Source organism: Sinocyclocheilus grahami, unplaced genomic scaffold (assembly GCF_001515645.1).
Source record: "Sinocyclocheilus grahami isolate Dianchi unplaced genomic scaffold, SAMN03320097.WGS_v1.1 scaffold116.1, whole genome shotgun sequence".
In the NCBI taxonomy this organism is placed as follows: domain Eukaryota; kingdom Metazoa; phylum Chordata; class Actinopteri; order Cypriniformes; family Cyprinidae; genus Sinocyclocheilus; species Sinocyclocheilus grahami.
In genome coordinates this window covers 583,909-602,864 of record NW_015505295.1, presented here as the reverse complement: position 1 = coordinate 602,864, position 18,956 = coordinate 583,909, and the positions used below count along the sequence as shown (strand labels likewise).

Here is an 18,956-nt window from a genome sequence, read left to right as displayed (position 1 = left end):
AGACTTTTTGGAATCATAAAATACTTCTTTTGTCATATGGAAAAGTCATCAGACTTGGATCTTTGAGTGTGGCGTGCTCAGCATGCACGCATTTTAAAAATATACTTTTATTTCTGAAATGCAGGAATTGGTTTACAGGAATAATAATACATCACTGCTCCACTACAGCGAGTGGGAGCTGCTAAGAAGAAAAAGAAAACAAAAACCATGTAAGTCTTTGAAATTCGCCATTGTTATGGCAGCAACAGGTATGCAATAAAATATTAAAATGTCTTGTATACATTTATATAAATCAAGGTTTGCAAGACTAATCATTTTACTAGTCAACCAAATACCTGTTAACTTGTTTCTTCAAATTTCTGCTAATCTTTAAAATAGCATCCATCATTTAAAGAGATAAAATGCAAGACAGAAAATCATTCCTATTATTAAATAGAATATTTAAATAAATGTTAAACATGTGACTGACTACATGAGAAGTGCATTTTCCCAAATCTTCCACCATGAATAAATCTGCATCTAAACACACAGTTTTATCACTGAAGAGTCGTACAAATGTATCTTTTCAGTCTTCCCCTTGAGAGACAATTACCATCCCAATAGGGCTTTTGTGATGAATTTCTGAAAGTCTGTTAGCATTTTAAGCCAGGTGCCTACTGTACAATTTTCAAGGATTTTACCATATAAAACAAGATAAATCTTTCATGATTTCCAAAATTTGTGTCAGATGGCAAAGTCTCACAGTGTAAACGCAGCTTTACGCAAAGTCTCATTGGGCTCATATTGTACAATCTGACAAGTGGCAATTGTAGCAGGAAAAAACGGCACAGCATGCTCTAGGTTTTACTCTTGTTCTACATTGAATTGATGAATCTGGATTGTTGTAAATGAGGGGAGCAGTGACCGCAATTAGCAATTAGCCTACACAACCAAACCATCTCCGCATGCTGTAACGGCTTCCACACAATCTCTCCTTTACAGCCATTTATCATTCTTTGCAAACATATCCTTACTCTCGCTAAAGGCGACAGCATGAGCAGCAAGTGTGCCGTTGTCTAAAGCAGTCGAAACAGAAGAAACATCTTTTATATAGCCCTAAAGTGCACCTGCATGTTTGCATACTGTTGTTTATACGTTTGATACAGATGATTGTTTGATTGCTGGTTGGCCTCATGGACCATAGTTTCGTCACTGAACGCTACGGCTCCATTTATTGTTTTGTCTCAAAAACAGTCATTATGCCTCAATATTATGTGTTTATGCAGTCTCTAATGTTACAGGGCGATTGTTTTCAGGCACATCATTCAAAATGTTAGTGCAAACTGGGTTACGTGTCATTTCTAGTTTGTCATTTTGAATGAGTCACTGTCAACACACACACCATCAACATAGTCAAAATGATTCAGAAGTGCAAATACACAGGAAGCTAGAATACAAAATAAACATATTTATGAATCTAACGAATACAATTTTAATACTAAAGATGTCCGAATTCTTTTTTGCTACAGTTAATCTTAAATTCAGCATCTCTTGGAAGCCTCTTCTTAAAATACAATGCCTAATCATTTGCATAAATGCATCAAGCAGCACGATCACTAAATGTTTTTTTCATTTTATAGGAATGATGCGATATAAAAGCGTGATGCAACAAATCTCCTTCCCCACAGAGTGCTGGCAGTTTCGGATGGATAATTAATCTAATTTAAGGTCTTTGTGTGAATGTCAGCAGAAAATGTAGCGAGGAGCTGTCAGTTTGACTTAGCATATTCGGTAAAGGTTGCATAAGCCACATGCCTATTCCCTTATCTCGCTCTCTGTCTGTCTCTCTCTTTCCCTGCAGCGGTGGATGCAGTTCCCGTTCGGAAAGATGGGGAGCAGGTAAGTAAAACTACAACGCTTTGCATATTTAAGATTTGCTTTGCACCAAACCTCTGTCCCATGTTGTGAGCTTAAGCCCTAAGGATCACATCTACATGACGTCCCTTTGCCAAGATGATACTTGCGCGACGTCTGCATTTCTGTCCGAAGCTATTATACCTACCAAGTGCTGACATTTGTGCCTCATGGTACTTTAATGAAGTCTTTAGCTAACACGAAGACCCCCTGCGTGCCATACGCACTTCTTGCAGCCCCGTAGCGCTGAAAGTCAGAGAAAGCGTGATGGTATAATGTGTATTTGAAAAGCCTCTATATTAGATTCTCAGCAAGGCCACGAGAGCCGGACCCCAGAGGCCAGCCATTACCTTACAGTATTGCCGTAACGGCTTTGTCTCCTGGGAAGACATAGCCTCATCCGTCTTCCCTGTTTGCTGCCTGTGTTCACGTCCTACCCAAGGGCAACAGCTCTTGGCTTGTCGCTCTGCTCATCCACAGATGAATTTGGCTCAAAATCTACCATTTGGGTTCTGGTAGCAGTCCAAACCAAACGGCATGTTTAATATCTCAATACAGAGTTAAGAAGCCGCGCCAGGAGGTGGTGTCATCCCACTGTTGCTGGAGCCAATTGTGTTGTGCGTGTATGCGTTTGTGTTAGCGAGCCGCATTCGAAAAGCCACTTGCTGGTTGCTAAATTAAGAATAATAAAAATAAAAGTAAGAATTTATGTAATAAAAGATTGCCTAGCAATGGAAATCTCTCAAGAATCAGGTGGTAGTTGCTAAGTAGCAAGGCTATTTTAGTTATCTTAGTGCTAACTCAAATGCCCTGGAACTTCACAAAAATAAACTATTATAGGTTGAACTGAAAGGCCCTAGATGGGACTATTTTGTTTCACAGACTTGTATGTGTGTGTTTTTAAATAAAATATGTGTTTTTATCCTCACACAACCTCGAAAAAAGTATAAGCATCAAATTACCTAGCTAACTTCTGACTCTGAGAAATCTCCTCTAATAGGAATACATGGGATTGTGGTTTATTATTTACAGTGCTCCTTATTGATTTTGACCTTCATTTGATAACTAAGCTGTAACTAAATTTTACTTTAGACCTTTTTGTCTAAAAGTTACAAGTTAAATGTTACAAGTATTACATTATTCGACCATGGACTGACTGAAGTGCTCATTATAGTAGCAGCGCCTCAGTTATTTGCTTAGAATTTTAATTATGTTACATACATAGTTGTTTATTTATGCTAGCATTGTGAAATACCAGTTCAAGTATTACTAGAATGATTTAATAACGGATAAAAGTGCTCATTACAGTATCAGTGTCTATTATTATTTACATAACTTTTCAACCATATCATATTTATAGTTTTGTTCATTTGTATTAGTTTTGTGACACTTGACTTGAGAACTAACACTTTAAATATTGCTGGCATCTCATCTCTTTTAAAAAATGTGTAAAATCAATAATTTGATCATTGACTGATAAAAGTGCTCATGATAGTAGCAGTGTCTCTGCATTTTTTAATTAATTCACATATAGTTGTGTTTATTTCTATGGGTTTTATTACATTTGACCAGGATCACCAGAATCGTCCTGGAGGGCCGGTGTCCTGCAGAGTTTAGCTCCGATTACTTCAACACACCTGCCTGGAAGTTGTAGGTATGTTTGCTTGGGGTTGGAGCTAAACTCTGCAGGACACCGGCCCTCCAGGACTGATTTGGTGGCCTTGCATAACGCCCATACAGACACATTTTAGTAAAACCAAAAAGAAAAAAAACTACAAAGATCCCAATCCTTCTCATTAGTACATTAAATCACAGCCATCCTGTTAATAATTGTAACTTAAAAGTTGTTTTGAAAACAAATCCCATCCGAAACGTTCTTTACACAGCGTTCCACCTTAGAGTGTGTGGCAAAAACATTAATTACTTCATCACTGAGTGGAGAAGAAAACTAATTCTATGTTTTTGATTTGCACCTAGCTGCTTTTGCCCCCCCACCGAAAAGCTGTAGATGGCTGCCGTAATTGCAAGCCAGCCTCAAAAATGTATTTTTAGGAGCCAGCTCCATGTTTATGTTACAGAAGCGGCCATAAAGACTAAGATGGTGGGAAACGAATCGATTGACCCCCGAACCGTCCAAGCGTGCCTGTAGTCTGTTCAGAGTTTCTAAGGGGCCGACATTTGCCCCACGCCAACGCCATTCTGACACTGACCTCCTTTTGACCTTTCACATTGATCTCTCTCTTAATGAACAATGAGTGGCTGCTGCTGTTCGTACTGGCACCAGTGTTTGTCTCGCTGCACTGGGTGCGATGTAAACGCGATCGATCGCTTGCTGTGAGAATGTTTGGGTTGGCTAGGATTACTTACTCCAGTGCTACTCATCAAAGTCGCCTCCATCTCCTCTTGCTGCTGTCCTCATCCAGTCTAGAGACTTCTAAGGCAGACATCAACACAGATACACTATAGGTGGTTCTTCATTCATGAATATTTTACACCATATTAGTGAATTATCTGTATTACACAACAGTTTGCACAACAGTTCATAACAGATAAACAGCGTCTCGCCTCCTTCTCCTGCTTTCTGTTTATCTGTTGTTCTTCCAGATCTAGTGTTCTGTACTTGGCTTGATGTTCCTGCTGTTTCCTGCTAACTGAAATCATGCCTTTTCTTGTCTTTCACTGTATCTTTCCTATCTATTCTTCAACTGTTATCTGCTTTGCTTCTAGCAAGGACGTGCCGAGTTTTCCTGGGAAGGAATGAATGTACGTCTGGTATTGACCTTATGCCCTTCATACTTTCTGCCTCTCTTGTTTTCAGTCTCTGTTTTGTGATATTTTCGTTTTTAAATGATATGAACATCTGTTTTCTCCATCATATTACTCTCTGGGAGTATCCAGCTAATTTTTTTTAAACAAATGTTCAAAAAACATGGACAGCATCTTATGACAGATACACTCTTGTTTAAACGTTTGGAATAATTACGATTTTATAATGTTTTTAAAAGAAATCTCTTATGCTCACCAAGGCTTTTTATTTGATCAAAAATATGGTAAAACAGTACTATTGTTCAATATGATTTCTGAAGGATTATGTGACACTGGAAAATTGAGTAATGACTTCCAAAAATGTAGCTTTAAGCTTAGCTAAAACAATTATTTTAAATTGTAACAATATTTCACAATATTACTGTTTTGATCAAATAAATGCAGCCTTGGTAAGCATAAGAGACTGCTTTAAACATTAAACATAATATATATATATATATATATATATATAATTATTCCAAACTTTTGATCTGTATTGCACAATGGTGATGTTGTGAAGGTAAATGTAGTAATTACTGGAGATGTTAATATACTGAAAGGTTTGTATGAATATAAGACTCGCCTTAAATGTCTGCCATGACTCCACAGTTTTCCATCATTGGCAGGTTTCTCTGGGGGTTTGAGCTGTCCGCCAGCTGTCTTCGATAGGCCACGTCATGTTATCTGAGATTTGGCCTGTTTTTGTGACGTGTAGGTGGCAGTGGATGTGAGAGATGATAACACAGTGTGGATGACATGGAGTTAGTGACATCTGCTCTCACCTTAAAATGAAAAAAGGACAGTTACAACAAAAGTTTATGATTCTTACCAGTGATGTTTTAGCATTTTTAACTATTATATCATTTATGACCCGGTTATTCTAAAACCACCATAATGTTTTGTATTGAAGAAAAAAACTGTGAAAATACATAATGTATTATAAACAATAGAACTAATGTACATTATGCATTATCCTCCTGAGACCCAGCTATGGAGTTTTTGCCTCTGTAGTGGACATTATATTTTAGTGTATTTCTCTGAGACCTCACATGTCACAGTTTTAAGTCTGGATGTCCTGTACAGAGCACATTCAGGGCTTTCCAGAGATACCACATGACTGGATGTTTCACCCTGGCCACTCCCTCTCCTTGGTTTTTAAAAATGGGAATATAATTAAATTTTTTTTTCTTATGCTCTAAACAATGTAATGACATGAAAAAATACTAAATTCACAAAGCTTTTTATCTCTGGTTCTCAGGAGGATATATCAAACGACTGCAGATGGCGTCAATGGCTTTACGATTGTTTTTACACTGCGCAAATTAATCATGTTTACTAAACAACATTTAATTCAAATATCCACTTAATGTTTAATATTTGGCCATTTCTTTACGACAGAAAAGCTACAGCTACTGTCATTTCTTGAATATGTGGACATCAAAACGTGTAAACTCAGCGTGAGGTTTGAGCAATTATGTTGAAATTGCAATGAACCATTAAGTTGCCATATTGAGAAAGATAATGATGTATTCTCTTGTGATTTACCTTACAAATCTGATGAATTGGCGCACGTTGAGTTCCCAGATGAAGGTTATAATAAACCCAAACTCACAGCAATATGCAGAGTTTGAGACGCTCCACACATGTAAATGATAACAGTTCATGTGGAGCAGCATTTACTGTGAACGGAGCATTCAGGTACGTAACATACTCGCATGTAAATAATTAAAGCGCATATATTAAACCTGCAATTGACAATAACATTAAGCTTTATTATGATTTGTAAATTGGTTTAATATATCATGCAGCCTTAAAGAAAATGGTAATGGATAATTGTCCGTCATGGAACGCGCCACTTCCGGTATTTTGCCGGAACCTTACTCGACACGGGCAAACTACAGTCGATGATTTTTAAAATTGTGAACTGAATCTAATTATTTATTTAAAATCCTCAAAAGAATGATTGGGTTATGAATTGGCTTTCACTACTTTTCTAATTCAGTGAATCATGACTAACGAAATTTAAGTCTGTTTGCCCTACAAAGTTACTGAATTGCTTTAGAAGATTCAGAATATTGTTGAATGAACCATGTTTATGGTAAATTTTTTGTAATTTTGACAATCCTCATTTACTTTCTTACAAATTAAGAAATGATGAGTAAATGACAACATTTTCATTTTAAACTATCATTTTAATGTGTTTTAAGTTTAATTTGCTACCACAACAGTAAAAAGCCTACAATTAGGCCAATGAACTATATTACTTGGCGGAAGGATTGTTTATTGTCAATTATGATTAATAAATGTAATTATTTATTGAGCCTTGTGTCCTTTATCAGTGCCATTGCCGGTGTATAATGAAAGTAATAAGCCAGATGAGGCTGTGTGTTAGTGATTTTTGTGGCTTATTGCTTTAATTGATTTTTACTCCTACTTCCCTAACTTTTCTTTCTTTCTTTCTTTCTTTCTTTCGTCAGCTGTCCATGGAGGACACCACCTCCATTTTGCCCAGTCTGAAGCGGAACTCCAACGCCTATGGGATTGGGGCTCTGGCTAAGTCCTCTCTGACAGGTGTGTCAGGTGTGTGTCTGTCCCGGTAGCTGGTAACCGACCCCATGTTGGCTCCAGAGGAGGAGATGGCGATTGGAGCCAACATGGCTGCCCCTGTGGGTCCCCTTCCCTTTCCAGTTTCACCACCTGCCTCCTCCATTAATTAGTGCATGTCAATGGCCTCTTTAGCCATTGATGAAATCCCCAGTCAGACCCAACAAGAGTTCCCAAAAAACGGTAGACGTAAGTGCACTATCCATCTCCACAAGCTTGCTGCTGGGAATCGTAGTCTTTCGGTGTGACGCCAGCTGTGTATTGTAGTGTGTTTTGTGGTTTTGTGAGGTGAAGTACTCTTTTGTGACGTAAACTGTGTGTTGTGGTGTCGTTTTTTAATGGATACTACTCATTGTCAGAACAGGTTTCTGGAAATGTAGGTATCTGAATATCTCTCGATTTAATGTCCTGTGTCTTTTGTATTTCTCTTGTTTTTCTTAAATGCTTGTAAATGGGGTGAAGTGCTCAAGTGATAACTTTCGATTGTTTTTCCCCTGAACCAAACGGAGGTGATTTATCAAAGTATTTAAAGAGAGCAGTCACTTCATCAGATGGGGTTTTAATCATTGTCAGCAGCCTCGAGAAAAATCACACAACCGTCGATGAGGTTACCATCAGACTACCTTGTTTTTAGCTCTCTTTTGCATTTAGAGCCTTACGTTTTAAACGAATGCGTCTCTCGTTCTAACAAGATATTTGCATGCTAATGAGCCATTTTGTTTAAAGGAAATGTTTAGAAGTTCGGCTCTAATTATTCATACATGCATAAAAGCTTATGAATCTCGAGCAATTCATTACTCTCGTGAATAACGTATTTGTAAAGATGGTCAACCAATCGTATCTCTGTCACCGCTTGCACAGCGATTGATCAAATCAACAGACTGTAGCTCATTCATAATCACTCATTCAGTTGTTATCATCCACAGAGCCTTGCAGTAGTTTACTGTAGTAACGTGATTAAACAAAATCCCATAATGCACTGCCTGGCTGCTTTCATTTAGCCCCTTTCTGCAGCTCCATGTCGAGTCTGTACAGGTTCTGACTTGTGTTCATTTCTCTTTAGGTGTTACCAGATCAATGAAGGACAAAGTGACCAAGCCCACTGCCATGGCTCAGGGTCGTGTGGCCCACATGATTGAGTGGCAGAGCTGGGGTAAACCATCCGCAGGGCCAGAAGGGGGAGCGGGACGCTCCAATCTGAACCGCGAGAGGGAGAGACGGCTTGAAAATGATGCCTATACTGACCTGAGTGATGGAGAAAAAGAGGCACGAATGGCAGCGGGTGAGATGATTGACTGAAGACATTGAGATGATTGGAAAATGTATCTGGTAAAGTCACCAGACACAAATGTCATCCCCCCTTTTCACATTTAGTTGTGGTACAGGGTGGAAACTTAATGTATTAAGTTGAAATGTTATGGTGTTAAAGGGCATTTTAACATTTTACTAAATTGTGCTGTTCCTTAAAATAATTTTTTCAGTAATAATAAAAATTATCAGTATATTTGGGTTTCATTTGTAAACTTAAACCTCATATAATCTAGCAAGTTTTTTTCTTCCTTAAAAATAAAAACATGGGGTCAGAAAAATACACGTATTACCAAAGTACATATAGTATATTTACTGTATATTGTCTTGAAGTCTCAATGTTTCAGTTTATCTTGTTTTAAAGATGTATATTATTTTAACATTTTTACAGACAAGACAAAAATGTATACAGTATATATTATAATTTTTTTGTGGTCTTTTTAAACATGTATTTGATTCAATTAAAAACATTTAATAGGGAATAATAATGTGCAATTTATCATAATAAATAATAATATATTTTTGTTTACTACAAAGACCTTTCTTACAATTTACTGTTTTCTCCCCAATTCTTTTTGCTAATGTTAAAAAAGGCATTTTATGCTCACCAAGGCTGTATTTATTAAGAAAATACAGTAAATTAGTAATATTGTAAAATATTACAATATAAAAAAAACTTATTTAAAATAGTGCTGTCAAACGATTAATCTCATCAAAAATAAAAGTTTTTGTTTGCATAATATACGTGTGTGCTCTGTGTATATTTATTATGAATATATGTATATATATACACACACATACAGTATTCTGAAAATGTTTACACGTATTTACATGTCTGTATTTATATTCATATAATTTATGTTATAAATAAATACTTTTAATATATAAAAATAACATATTCCTCCTAAATATATTCATGCATGTGTGTGTATTTATATATACATAATAAATATACACAGTACATATATTATGTAAACAAAAACTTTTATTTTGGATGCGATTAATCACAATTAATCGTTTGACAGCACTAATTAAAAAATATAATTGATTTCTGTGAGGGCAAAGTGTCACATGATCCTTCAGAAATGATTTAATATGCTAATTTGGTGCTCAAGAAACATTTATAATTATTATCAGTGTTGAAAACAGTTGTGCTGCTTAATATTTTTGTGAATTTTTTTCAGGATTCTTTAAATAGAAAGATCAAGAAAGCAGCATCCTTTCTGAACAAAAGTAATTTTTTCTTAAAGGGGTCATAGGATGCCCATTTTCCACAAGTTGATATGATTCTTTAGGGTCTTAATGAAAAGTCTGTAACATAGTTTGGTTAAAATTTCTCAATGGTAGTGTAAAAAACACCTTTTTTACCCTGTCAAAAACAGCTCTTTTCAGATCAAGCCGTTTTTGTAGCATTTCCCTTTAAATGTTAGGGAGGGGCCTGTCTGTGTGACGTCACACAGACAGGCATCTGAGATCGGCTCGATTTGAGAAAGGGGTAAATATTTTAGTAGATTAACAAAAAACCACTGGGTGCATTTTTATAATTTTAGGGTGGTTGTGTACACACACTGCCAACACACATTTCAGTTCAAACAACTAGCATTATATGACCCCTTTAAAAAAACGACCCTAAACACTAAACTATCGAATGGTATTATATATATTTCAAAATAAGAGTTGGTAAGTGTTTAGTTGAGTCAGCCACCCACTAAGAATCTGTATATATTTAAAATGTTTACTTATCAAAATTGTTATCTTGCTTTTTGCAGGCATTTTGCAGCAATTTGCCATTTCTGAGGCCACACTCTTAGCCTGGAACTCTATGGATGGAGAGAGTTTTAAAAGAATAGCTGAGTCCACACCACAACTATATTGATAACGACACAGAGGAATGCTATCATTGGAATCACTTTCAGAACGATTTTTTTTCCAGCTGATGAATGATATAAACATTGACAGCCAATCAGAATGCATCCTGCTATAAAGGGCTTGAGCATTTAAAGCGGCAGATGACATAACTGCAGCATGCGCTTATAATATACAGAACATTATTATTCATTGGTGTGGATGCTAATGTAGTTATTTTTCTAGAAACCACTTTGGTTCCAATCTGCATTTGAATTCTGCACTTCACCTTGTCTCTTCTTCGTTTTTCGTCTCTGTCCTTCAGACCACCCGTTGCATCATTCCTCTGCAGAAGTGTGGCCTCACACCTACGTCTCTCAAGGCCTTTACTGTCTCTCCTCCTCTGACGCGTGGGAGCCAATCAGCAACGAGCCCTCGGGCGTGGCTTCTCCTGCTGCTGGCTCTTATATCATGGCGGGCGGGACTTCGGGAGAGGGTTATGATGGCTCCACCCACTATTTACCACAGCAGCAGCTGACACTGCAGCAGCAGAACCACCTACAGCAGCTCCAACAGTATCAGCAGCAGCAGCTCCTGCAGTATCAACAGGTTAGAAAACACACAGTTTGACATGCTGCCATGTTTACATGCTCAGAGGAACACTAGAGAGTTGTGTTTAGCTCTACTATTTGACCTCTTTTAGCCAGGTGTCGTCTACATGGTGGCGCTGTAGGTGGTCTTGCTGTATTTAGAACAGCAATTACTATGACTGAAAGGTGTGATGGAGTTCAGGTGTTATGTCTCTATGGGTAGACTATTCAGTGCCTGATTAGAAATTCTTTTAAATCATTTAAAAATGTATAGAATTATATGTAAAGAATAATGTGTAAACTATGTAATAAGAAACGTTTCTTGAGCTACAAATTTGCATATTAGAATGAACATTCTAAGGTTTACTGTATTTTTGATCAAATTAATGCAGCCTAAGAAATTTCTTTTAAAAACACTAATCTATTGCAATCAATTTAATCAAAATGTTTTTCATAAGATTTATAATCAAATATTGAAATAAAATAGTTTTAAATATTTTGATTAAAAAAATTCAATTACATCGACTGCAATGCTTGTTAGTAATGCAGTTCATTGCCTCGTTAAAGATGTTCAGTACACATTTTTATGTTTTATGTAATTCTTTTTCCTCATTTCCTCTTGAAGTCTATGGAATATCGACTGCGCAGTGCCTCCCACTCCTTACAAGCCACGCCCAACAGCACTATTCACAGTTTGGGCCCGCCCACTCACCCAAGACTGGCTGACCTGTGGGCGGCAGCTCAGGTGGAGCCCCATCAGGTGGAGATGATGGGACACATGGGCATGACCATGGCCGAAATGGGAATGGCAGAAGTGTACGGCGAGGAATCTGTTGTAGAGAACGAATGCATCCCGGAGCAGCAAGAGGAAGAGGAAGCCAAGGTGAGATATTTTATTTCCACTTCCTTCACCACCAGCTCAGTGAGAATGTACTCACCCTTAGACCATCCACGATTCAGATGAGGTTGTTTCTTCATCAGAACAAATTTGGAAAAATTTAGCAATGGATCCTCTGCAGTGAATGGGTGCCGTCAGAACGAGAGTACAAACAGCTGATAAAAAACATCCACACATCCATCAATGAATGTCTTGTGAAGTGATAAACTGTGTTTATAACGTCAAACTATTGCTTCAGGCTAATATACGAATTGATAACTGTACTGATAATGGTAAAGATATAGTTAAAAAATAATTTTAAATTTAAAAGAATAGCTGAGTCCACACCACAACTATATTGATAACGACACAGAGGAATGCTATCATTGTTTCTTCATCAGAACAAATTTGGAAAAATTTAGCAATGGATCCTCTGCAGTGAATGGGTGCCGTCAGAACAAGAGTACAAACAGCTGATAAAAAACATCCACACATCCATCAATGAATGTCTTGTGAAGTGATAAACTGTGTTTATAACGTCAAACTATTGCTTCAGGCTAATATACGAATTATCCATAATATTGCTTTCTCCACTGAAAATGTAATCTCGTCTGAATCAGGAGAGAAATATGCACAGATCAAGGACAGTTTACAAGCAAAAACAGTCCAAAACATTTCTAAACAAAAATATTGGTGGATTTTCATGTGAAAAGACATCAGACTTTTTCCATTGGAAGAAGCATTATTATGGATTATGGACTGGTATTTAGGCCAAAAATGATGGTTTAAAGTTAAAACACCTTAACGATGGATATGTTTGTTACAAACATGCAGCTTTTCGCTTCACAAGAGATGAATTGATGGACTGGAGTCGTGTGGATTACTTGTGGATTATTGTGATGTTTTTATCAGCTGTTTGGACTCATTCTGATGGCACCCATTCACTGCAGAGGATCCATTGGTGAGAAAGTGATGTAATGCTACATTTCTCCAAATCAGTTTTGATGAAGAAATAAACTCATCTACATCTTGGATGGACTGAGGGTTTGTTGATGTTTCAGAAAATTCGGTAAACTATTTCTTTATTTTTTTCTCTCTTTCTCAAGGAGGATGACATAACACTCACCCTCGAACCCGAGTCGACATCCTTAACTCCTGCCCTGACCCCTCCGCCTCAAAGAGAGGGCTCCACCCCACCTAGGGGCATGAGCCCAGGGCAAGTACCAGCAGAGCCAGTGGCTGAGCACATGACCTATGAGGTCACATCCTGCGTCGTCCAATCGCTGGAGGAGAAGGAAGAAGAGGTGGAGGATGGGGCTGTTGTCATTGTGGCAACCAACTGACGGTTCAAAAAACAAAACTGTCTGTGAAATAATCAACCAGTTAAGCTATTGTATACGCCCTTTTACCCCAGATGTGTACTTGTACGGACTATCACATCAGGAACAGATTTATTCGTTATTAAACGCCGAAAGAACATGCTCTGAGCACCAGGCGCATTTAAAGACTAAACGTGGGAGAGCGTCAAAGCCGGGATGATGCATTACATGTGCTGCTGCTGCTGCTGTTTTATGGCGGGAGCGCGGGAGTCCAAGGCCGCTTGCGAATAAAAATGAAGAGTGCAATACTGAGAAATCAATACAACCAAAAGAAAGTGCATGCGTTTTTTTTTTCTTTGAGTATTTAAGTGACTGAATTAACAGTATCCACATAGTAATAATATATATTGATTTTTGTAATAAAACTAAAAGCCAATGAAACAATATGTATTTGTATGTATATATAACATGTACTGTATGTATGTATGTTAGTATGAATGTAAGAATGTATGTGTCTTTAAAGGTATATTCTGAAAAAACGTTACGAATTTGCTGTTTGCGTGAAGTGTCCCCTATGTACCTCCACACAATCGCACACACACAAACACACACACAAACACTGATGCACACACACGTACACACCCTGGAAAACATGTTTTTGCTCTTAATATATCCAAGCACAATACTGCCCAAATGGAAACAGTGCTGCCCTTTTCAACATCCTAACTGTATTGTTACTAAGACTTATGCACTACTATGGACATAAACGAATGTATTGTATCTTCTTAGCGACAGCCTGGTTCTGTCCTCAAGTTTTTGTTTTCTTCTGTTTCTACGTTTTTTCACATCGATGTCTGTGTTTATCTGCCTGGCTGAGCTGCTCAATATTGATTTGCACTGAATAACAGAAGGAAAACTGAAGAGTCATCGTCATCATTCTGGGAAGTTCCATTAAGCTTCTCATACAAAAAGAGGAGTAAACTTTGAGTACTTTTAATCCGTTGAGTCTGAGACTAGGGGAAACCAAACTGGGAATCCTGAAGACAACTCATGGGTCCATTTTTTGGTACTAATATGTAGGAGCCATTTATGTCATGCATATTTCCCATGTTATTTACGTTATAGCTTTCCCTGTAGCTGACTTAATGCAAAGAGATAAACTCATTTTACCCTCAGTAAAATCATGTGGTAATGGGCTAATTGACATGTTCGGTCACAGTATGTCTTTGTCACGACAGACCATACGACTGTGGAAAGAAGTGAAAAGAAGGTGCTTTTCTGGTTAATGCTTGTAGGCTTTCCATTAATTATTTAATAAGCTGTAATTGAAATACCCGCTCCAGAAAGAAGTGCCCTCGACTACTAGCGTGCACATCTCAAACTTGTGTCGAAACTTATATACACTCCAAAAGAGAGAGAGAGAAAAAAACCCGTTTTGGATGTGGCAACATTAACACTAATTAGAGTTAATTAGTTAGAAGGCATTTGGTTTAGCAACGATTTATATTCTTTGATGATTTTGAAAGTTTTGATTAATACCGTCATGCAATGCTGAGGCAACATTTATTTTTCTATACTAATGAGGCCTGCGAGTTGTCATTCTTTGTGATATTTCGACACATCGTAGGACTAGCGTCTGCCGAATGAGAGTCATTTTCACAGATCTAATGGCTGCGTTTGGAACAAAATTCGAGAGCAGGCGAAATGAGAAAGATTGAAGTGGATGATCTCTCAAAATCACATCCTTTGTGAAGTACACTCTCAGCATCTTCAATGTCAGAGCTCTTTGTGAAATGTCCAAAAGATGGCAACATTAATAGCTGACAGCAATGATGTCACAAGGTCATATTTCTGTCATATTCTGTGAAATATGATGCATTTAGTGCAGAATGGCAATGTGGTGAAATCAGAAATGGAGTTCTGATTATTGAGGAATATTAAATAAAGCTAGGTATAGCGATCTTGCAGTTTCTTCAACTCCATTCGGTGTCATCCTGTAACCTCATTTAAATCATGTGCATTTTAAAGTGCTGTAAATAAAATCCTTATTGTGAAGGTCTGTCTTATTTGTCAATGGCTATAGAGAGTTATCAGTAAATTGTTTAGATATATTAAGATAATCACTTCATTATTTTACACAATGATTCAAAAAATAATAAAAACATTTATCATTCCACATCGCTGACTAATCTAAAAATGTGCGATAAAAGTTTTTTAATCCAAATGTATCACTGTTTATTGAATTGTTATTAATTCCTGGAAGATATGAGACAAAAACAATCAACGTTTCAAAGCTACATTAAGAAGCAAACATTTTTCTGTCGATATCTCATCACGCCAAGAAGGAAAGAGATGAATGAATAAATAAAATAAATATGACAAAAACAAACAAACAAAAATGGAAGCAAATAAAGTTATTGCTCACAGACTGAACCGATATAAAATCACATTAAATTAACTGTAACATTTAAAAGAAGACAGCAGATCACATGAACCAACAGATTGTTCATAAACAGCAGAGTCCTTGGTTTAAAGACATGAGAGACACCTGAGAGAGATTTCAGAAAATGATGGATAGATGAAGGCAGGACATAAAGGGTTGCATTAAGAAAGGACAGTGCCCACACCCTGAATTTGAACTGGAAAAGGGCATAAGGAAAAGAGTTTTCAGGTGAAAAGAAAGTTCACTTTCTGAAAAGGGCCACAATGTGCCACCTGCTGGCCATGTTTTGTTTTTAAGAAATTTTTGACAACTACTTCACAATGCAGTGCAAATATTTTTTGTTGGAAATTTATTTATTTATTTTTTAAATAAAGGGTTCATATCAAATGATCCAGGTGTATGAAGACTTCAAGTGTTTTTATGAGGTCTGAAATAATGTCTGCCGCATGTAAACCTGGTTTAACATTATCATTTATGTCAGAATGTTCATGTTTTGGCGCTCCAATAAAATATTTTTTTAATATAATCAGCAAATGTTTGAAGATTCCCCATTTGTGGTTTTTTTTTTTTTTTACAATCCCACTGAAAAGAACTGCAGTCACACAGCAGTGTTACGTTAAACTACTGAATGTCAAGGGAACACACTGAAAGACAAGAAATATTTGAAGTGTTATTGGGGAGAAAAAAAAAAGAGCACCTATTTGAGCATAATCCCATGGGCAGTTTATATTTATTTACAGATTTTTTTAAGAGGAAAAGGAAAAAAGGAGGAAGAGGAAGAGCAAATGGTAGTGGAAGAAATGAAATTTATTTACAGAAATATTTAGAGGAAAGAGAAATAAACAGGGCAAGTGTAAGGAGGAAGAATAACAAGAAAGAGGAAAGGAAAATTTACAGAAAATTCTAGAGGAAGAGGAGAAATAAGAACATAATTCTTTCTCTTCTTATTTTTCTTCTTCTTCCTCTAAAAATTCTGTCAATTTTCTTTTCCTCTTAAGTGGAAAAAAGAAAAAGAGGAAGAAATTAAGAAAGGAAAAGAAAATTATTTACAGAAATGTATAGAGGAAGAGAATAGAGGAAAATGAAGCAGAAAAGAAAGCAGGAGAACAAACTGAGTGTGACACCCGAAACAATAGGTAGTCCTTCAGAATGTAGGCTAGATATAGGCAGCAGTAATTTATAATCTAATATAATGCACGCAAATTTGTTCTTTACAGAACGGAGCGGGATCTGAGCGGGAATTGGTTCACGGTGAGCGTGAGCGGAATATTAACGGAGCGCTTGCTTGGACGGTTAGAGCGACTGAGTGGAGCGCACGTCCATAGAGCGGAAAACGTAGCAGAGCTCACATGCTCTGAGTGTGACTCAGGAAAAGAACAGACATTTTGAAACGAGCACATGAATAAAAAACATGAAATTGGTATATAAAAATAAAAGTGAACAAAAGTACACTGTTCACACCTTAAATAAAAGAAAAACAAACTTTACTTGTTGTTCTAAAGGTGCTCCTCGCCTTCTTCACACTCCTTGTTCTCTGGGACGGACAGCAGGGTGGAGAGAGGGATGGGGGGTGGAGGAGAGGAGGGCGGTAGGGTCGAGCTGCTATCGGGACTTCCTGTCTCACTGTCACTACTTCCTGTCCCGCTACTGCTGCCACTACTGCTTCCAGTCGTCGTGCTACTGCTGTTCCCCACGATCACCTCTCGTTTCACGCCCTCAATCCACACCTCCATCTCTTGCTGCACTGGGGCCGCTGGGCTCGGGACGTGAGGGACCACGGGTGCGGACAGAGGCGAGGAGGGAGCTGTGGTGGAGCCGGGTGAGGATGGAGCGGAGGAGGCCTGAGGAGGATTCGAAGCTTTACGAATTGTGTCACGGAAACTGGCCAGAGGTGGGCGCAAGCGTACGCCACTGCGCGTGGAACCCTCGATGGCTTTTTGGAGCTGATGCAGAAGTAGAAATAAGGGTTAGACAATCTGGAAAAGAAGAATTAACTAGCCATGACAACTGATGGATGGATGGATGGATGGATAGATGAGCTACCTCTTTCAGTGCCACGACTCCCACTAGTTTTCCAGTATTGGTTACATAGGCATGACTGAGGCCCAGCAGAGAGAACAGGGTATGAGTCTGGGGGGATGAAAATCATCAAGATATAATCATCAGAATAATTTTATGTCACCATGCTTAAATGAAAAATATTTGTTCCGTTTATGCCAGCGTTTTACAAACTGAAGTTTGCGAGTTAATAAAAAGCTAATAATTACTAAATTAAATGTAAAATTTAAATAAATAAATTTATATATTATATTTTATATATTATATTATAAAAAAATAATCTAAATAAAACACTTGCTAAAAATATACTATTTCATATATTATTTTGAAATATTGTTTAACCTGTGTGCCATGTGACTATTTACAGACATCAGTGAACTGTGAACATGAAAAGTGTTGCTGAACTATTGAAATATTAACTTAAAATCTCAATATTTTAGGTTAAAGAGTTTTGGCTGATAAAAAGTTTGTGAATCACTGATTTACACTAATAAATAGGAATATATCATTAGAATTTTGGCTGATACAATAAGCCAATAATTATTTTAAAATATTAAATAATTATATGAATTAAATTTAACGTTAACATATTACAAATGTAAATACTAAAACTGAAATGATTAGTTTTAAATCTACAAGTGAATTTAGGGATCACAACAATGTACATTATGAAAAATAGATATTCATTTTGAGATTTGCTAGATTACATTTAACAATGTAATTTAAAGGGGTCATGACATTTCATGACATTTCTTTTTTGATGATTTCTTTTGCACAAAAGAAGTCTTTGTTTGCTTAAAGGTGCACTAACCAATATTTGAAAAAAGCCTTTGACCACAGTGTTGGACTGAGTCCCAAAACACACTTGTAGCCAATCAGCAGTAAGGGGGCGTGTCTAGCAATGATAGGGAGAAGAGAGAGCTCAATTTGAGTGCACATGACAGATATTTGCAGATCGGCTATAGATAGAGAAAGATGACAGATAAGAAAAGAGGAAAATATCAGAGGAACAAAACATTAAAAATAAGGGCTATTATCAGGCAAGAGGTAGGACCCGTGTAAATATCAGAGCAGTTTTCCAGTGGTGGAGAGAACTCAAGAACGCTCGAATCGGACGCCAAAGTTGCGTTGTTTCTTCTTGATAGGTGAGTAATGTTGATCTTGCATTGTTTTACACAACTTATCTGTGCTGGCTTTTGTTTGAATATGCTTGT

At 37.2% G+C, this 18,956-nt stretch overlaps 2 protein-coding genes across 3 annotated transcripts in view; one reads left to right on the top strand and one right to left on the bottom strand.

Annotated features, from left to right (window-relative positions):
- LOC107589394 (uncharacterized) overlaps positions 1-13,535 on the top strand; it is a 35,058-nt gene extending 21,523 nt beyond the window's left edge. Inside the window, 8 exon segments of the mRNA XM_016277812.1 lie at positions 1,841-1,878; positions 4,621-4,656; positions 7,176-7,278; positions 8,366-8,584; positions 10,380-10,530; positions 10,779-11,064; positions 11,671-11,928; positions 13,029-13,535. Of these exon segments, the coding sequence (XP_016133298.1) occupies positions 1,841-1,878; positions 4,621-4,656; positions 7,176-7,278; positions 8,366-8,584; positions 10,380-10,530; positions 10,779-11,064; positions 11,671-11,928; positions 13,029-13,265 (1,328 nt within the window). The 3' untranslated portion in view covers positions 13,266-13,535.
- A 3,429-nt stretch (positions 13,536-16,964) lies between these two features.
- LOC107589392 (chloride channel protein 1-like) overlaps positions 16,965-18,956 on the bottom strand; it is a 29,495-nt gene continuing 27,503 nt past the window's right edge. For both annotated transcript variants that reach the window (XM_016277808.1, XM_016277809.1), the window contains 2 exons: positions 17,728-17,814; positions 16,965-17,627 (listed from right to left, as the gene is read on the bottom strand). In XM_016277808.1, the coding sequence (XP_016133294.1) occupies positions 17,181-17,627; positions 17,728-17,814 (534 nt within the window). In that variant the 3' untranslated portion in view covers positions 16,965-17,180. The remainder of the gene's footprint in view (positions 17,628-17,727; positions 17,815-18,956) is intronic.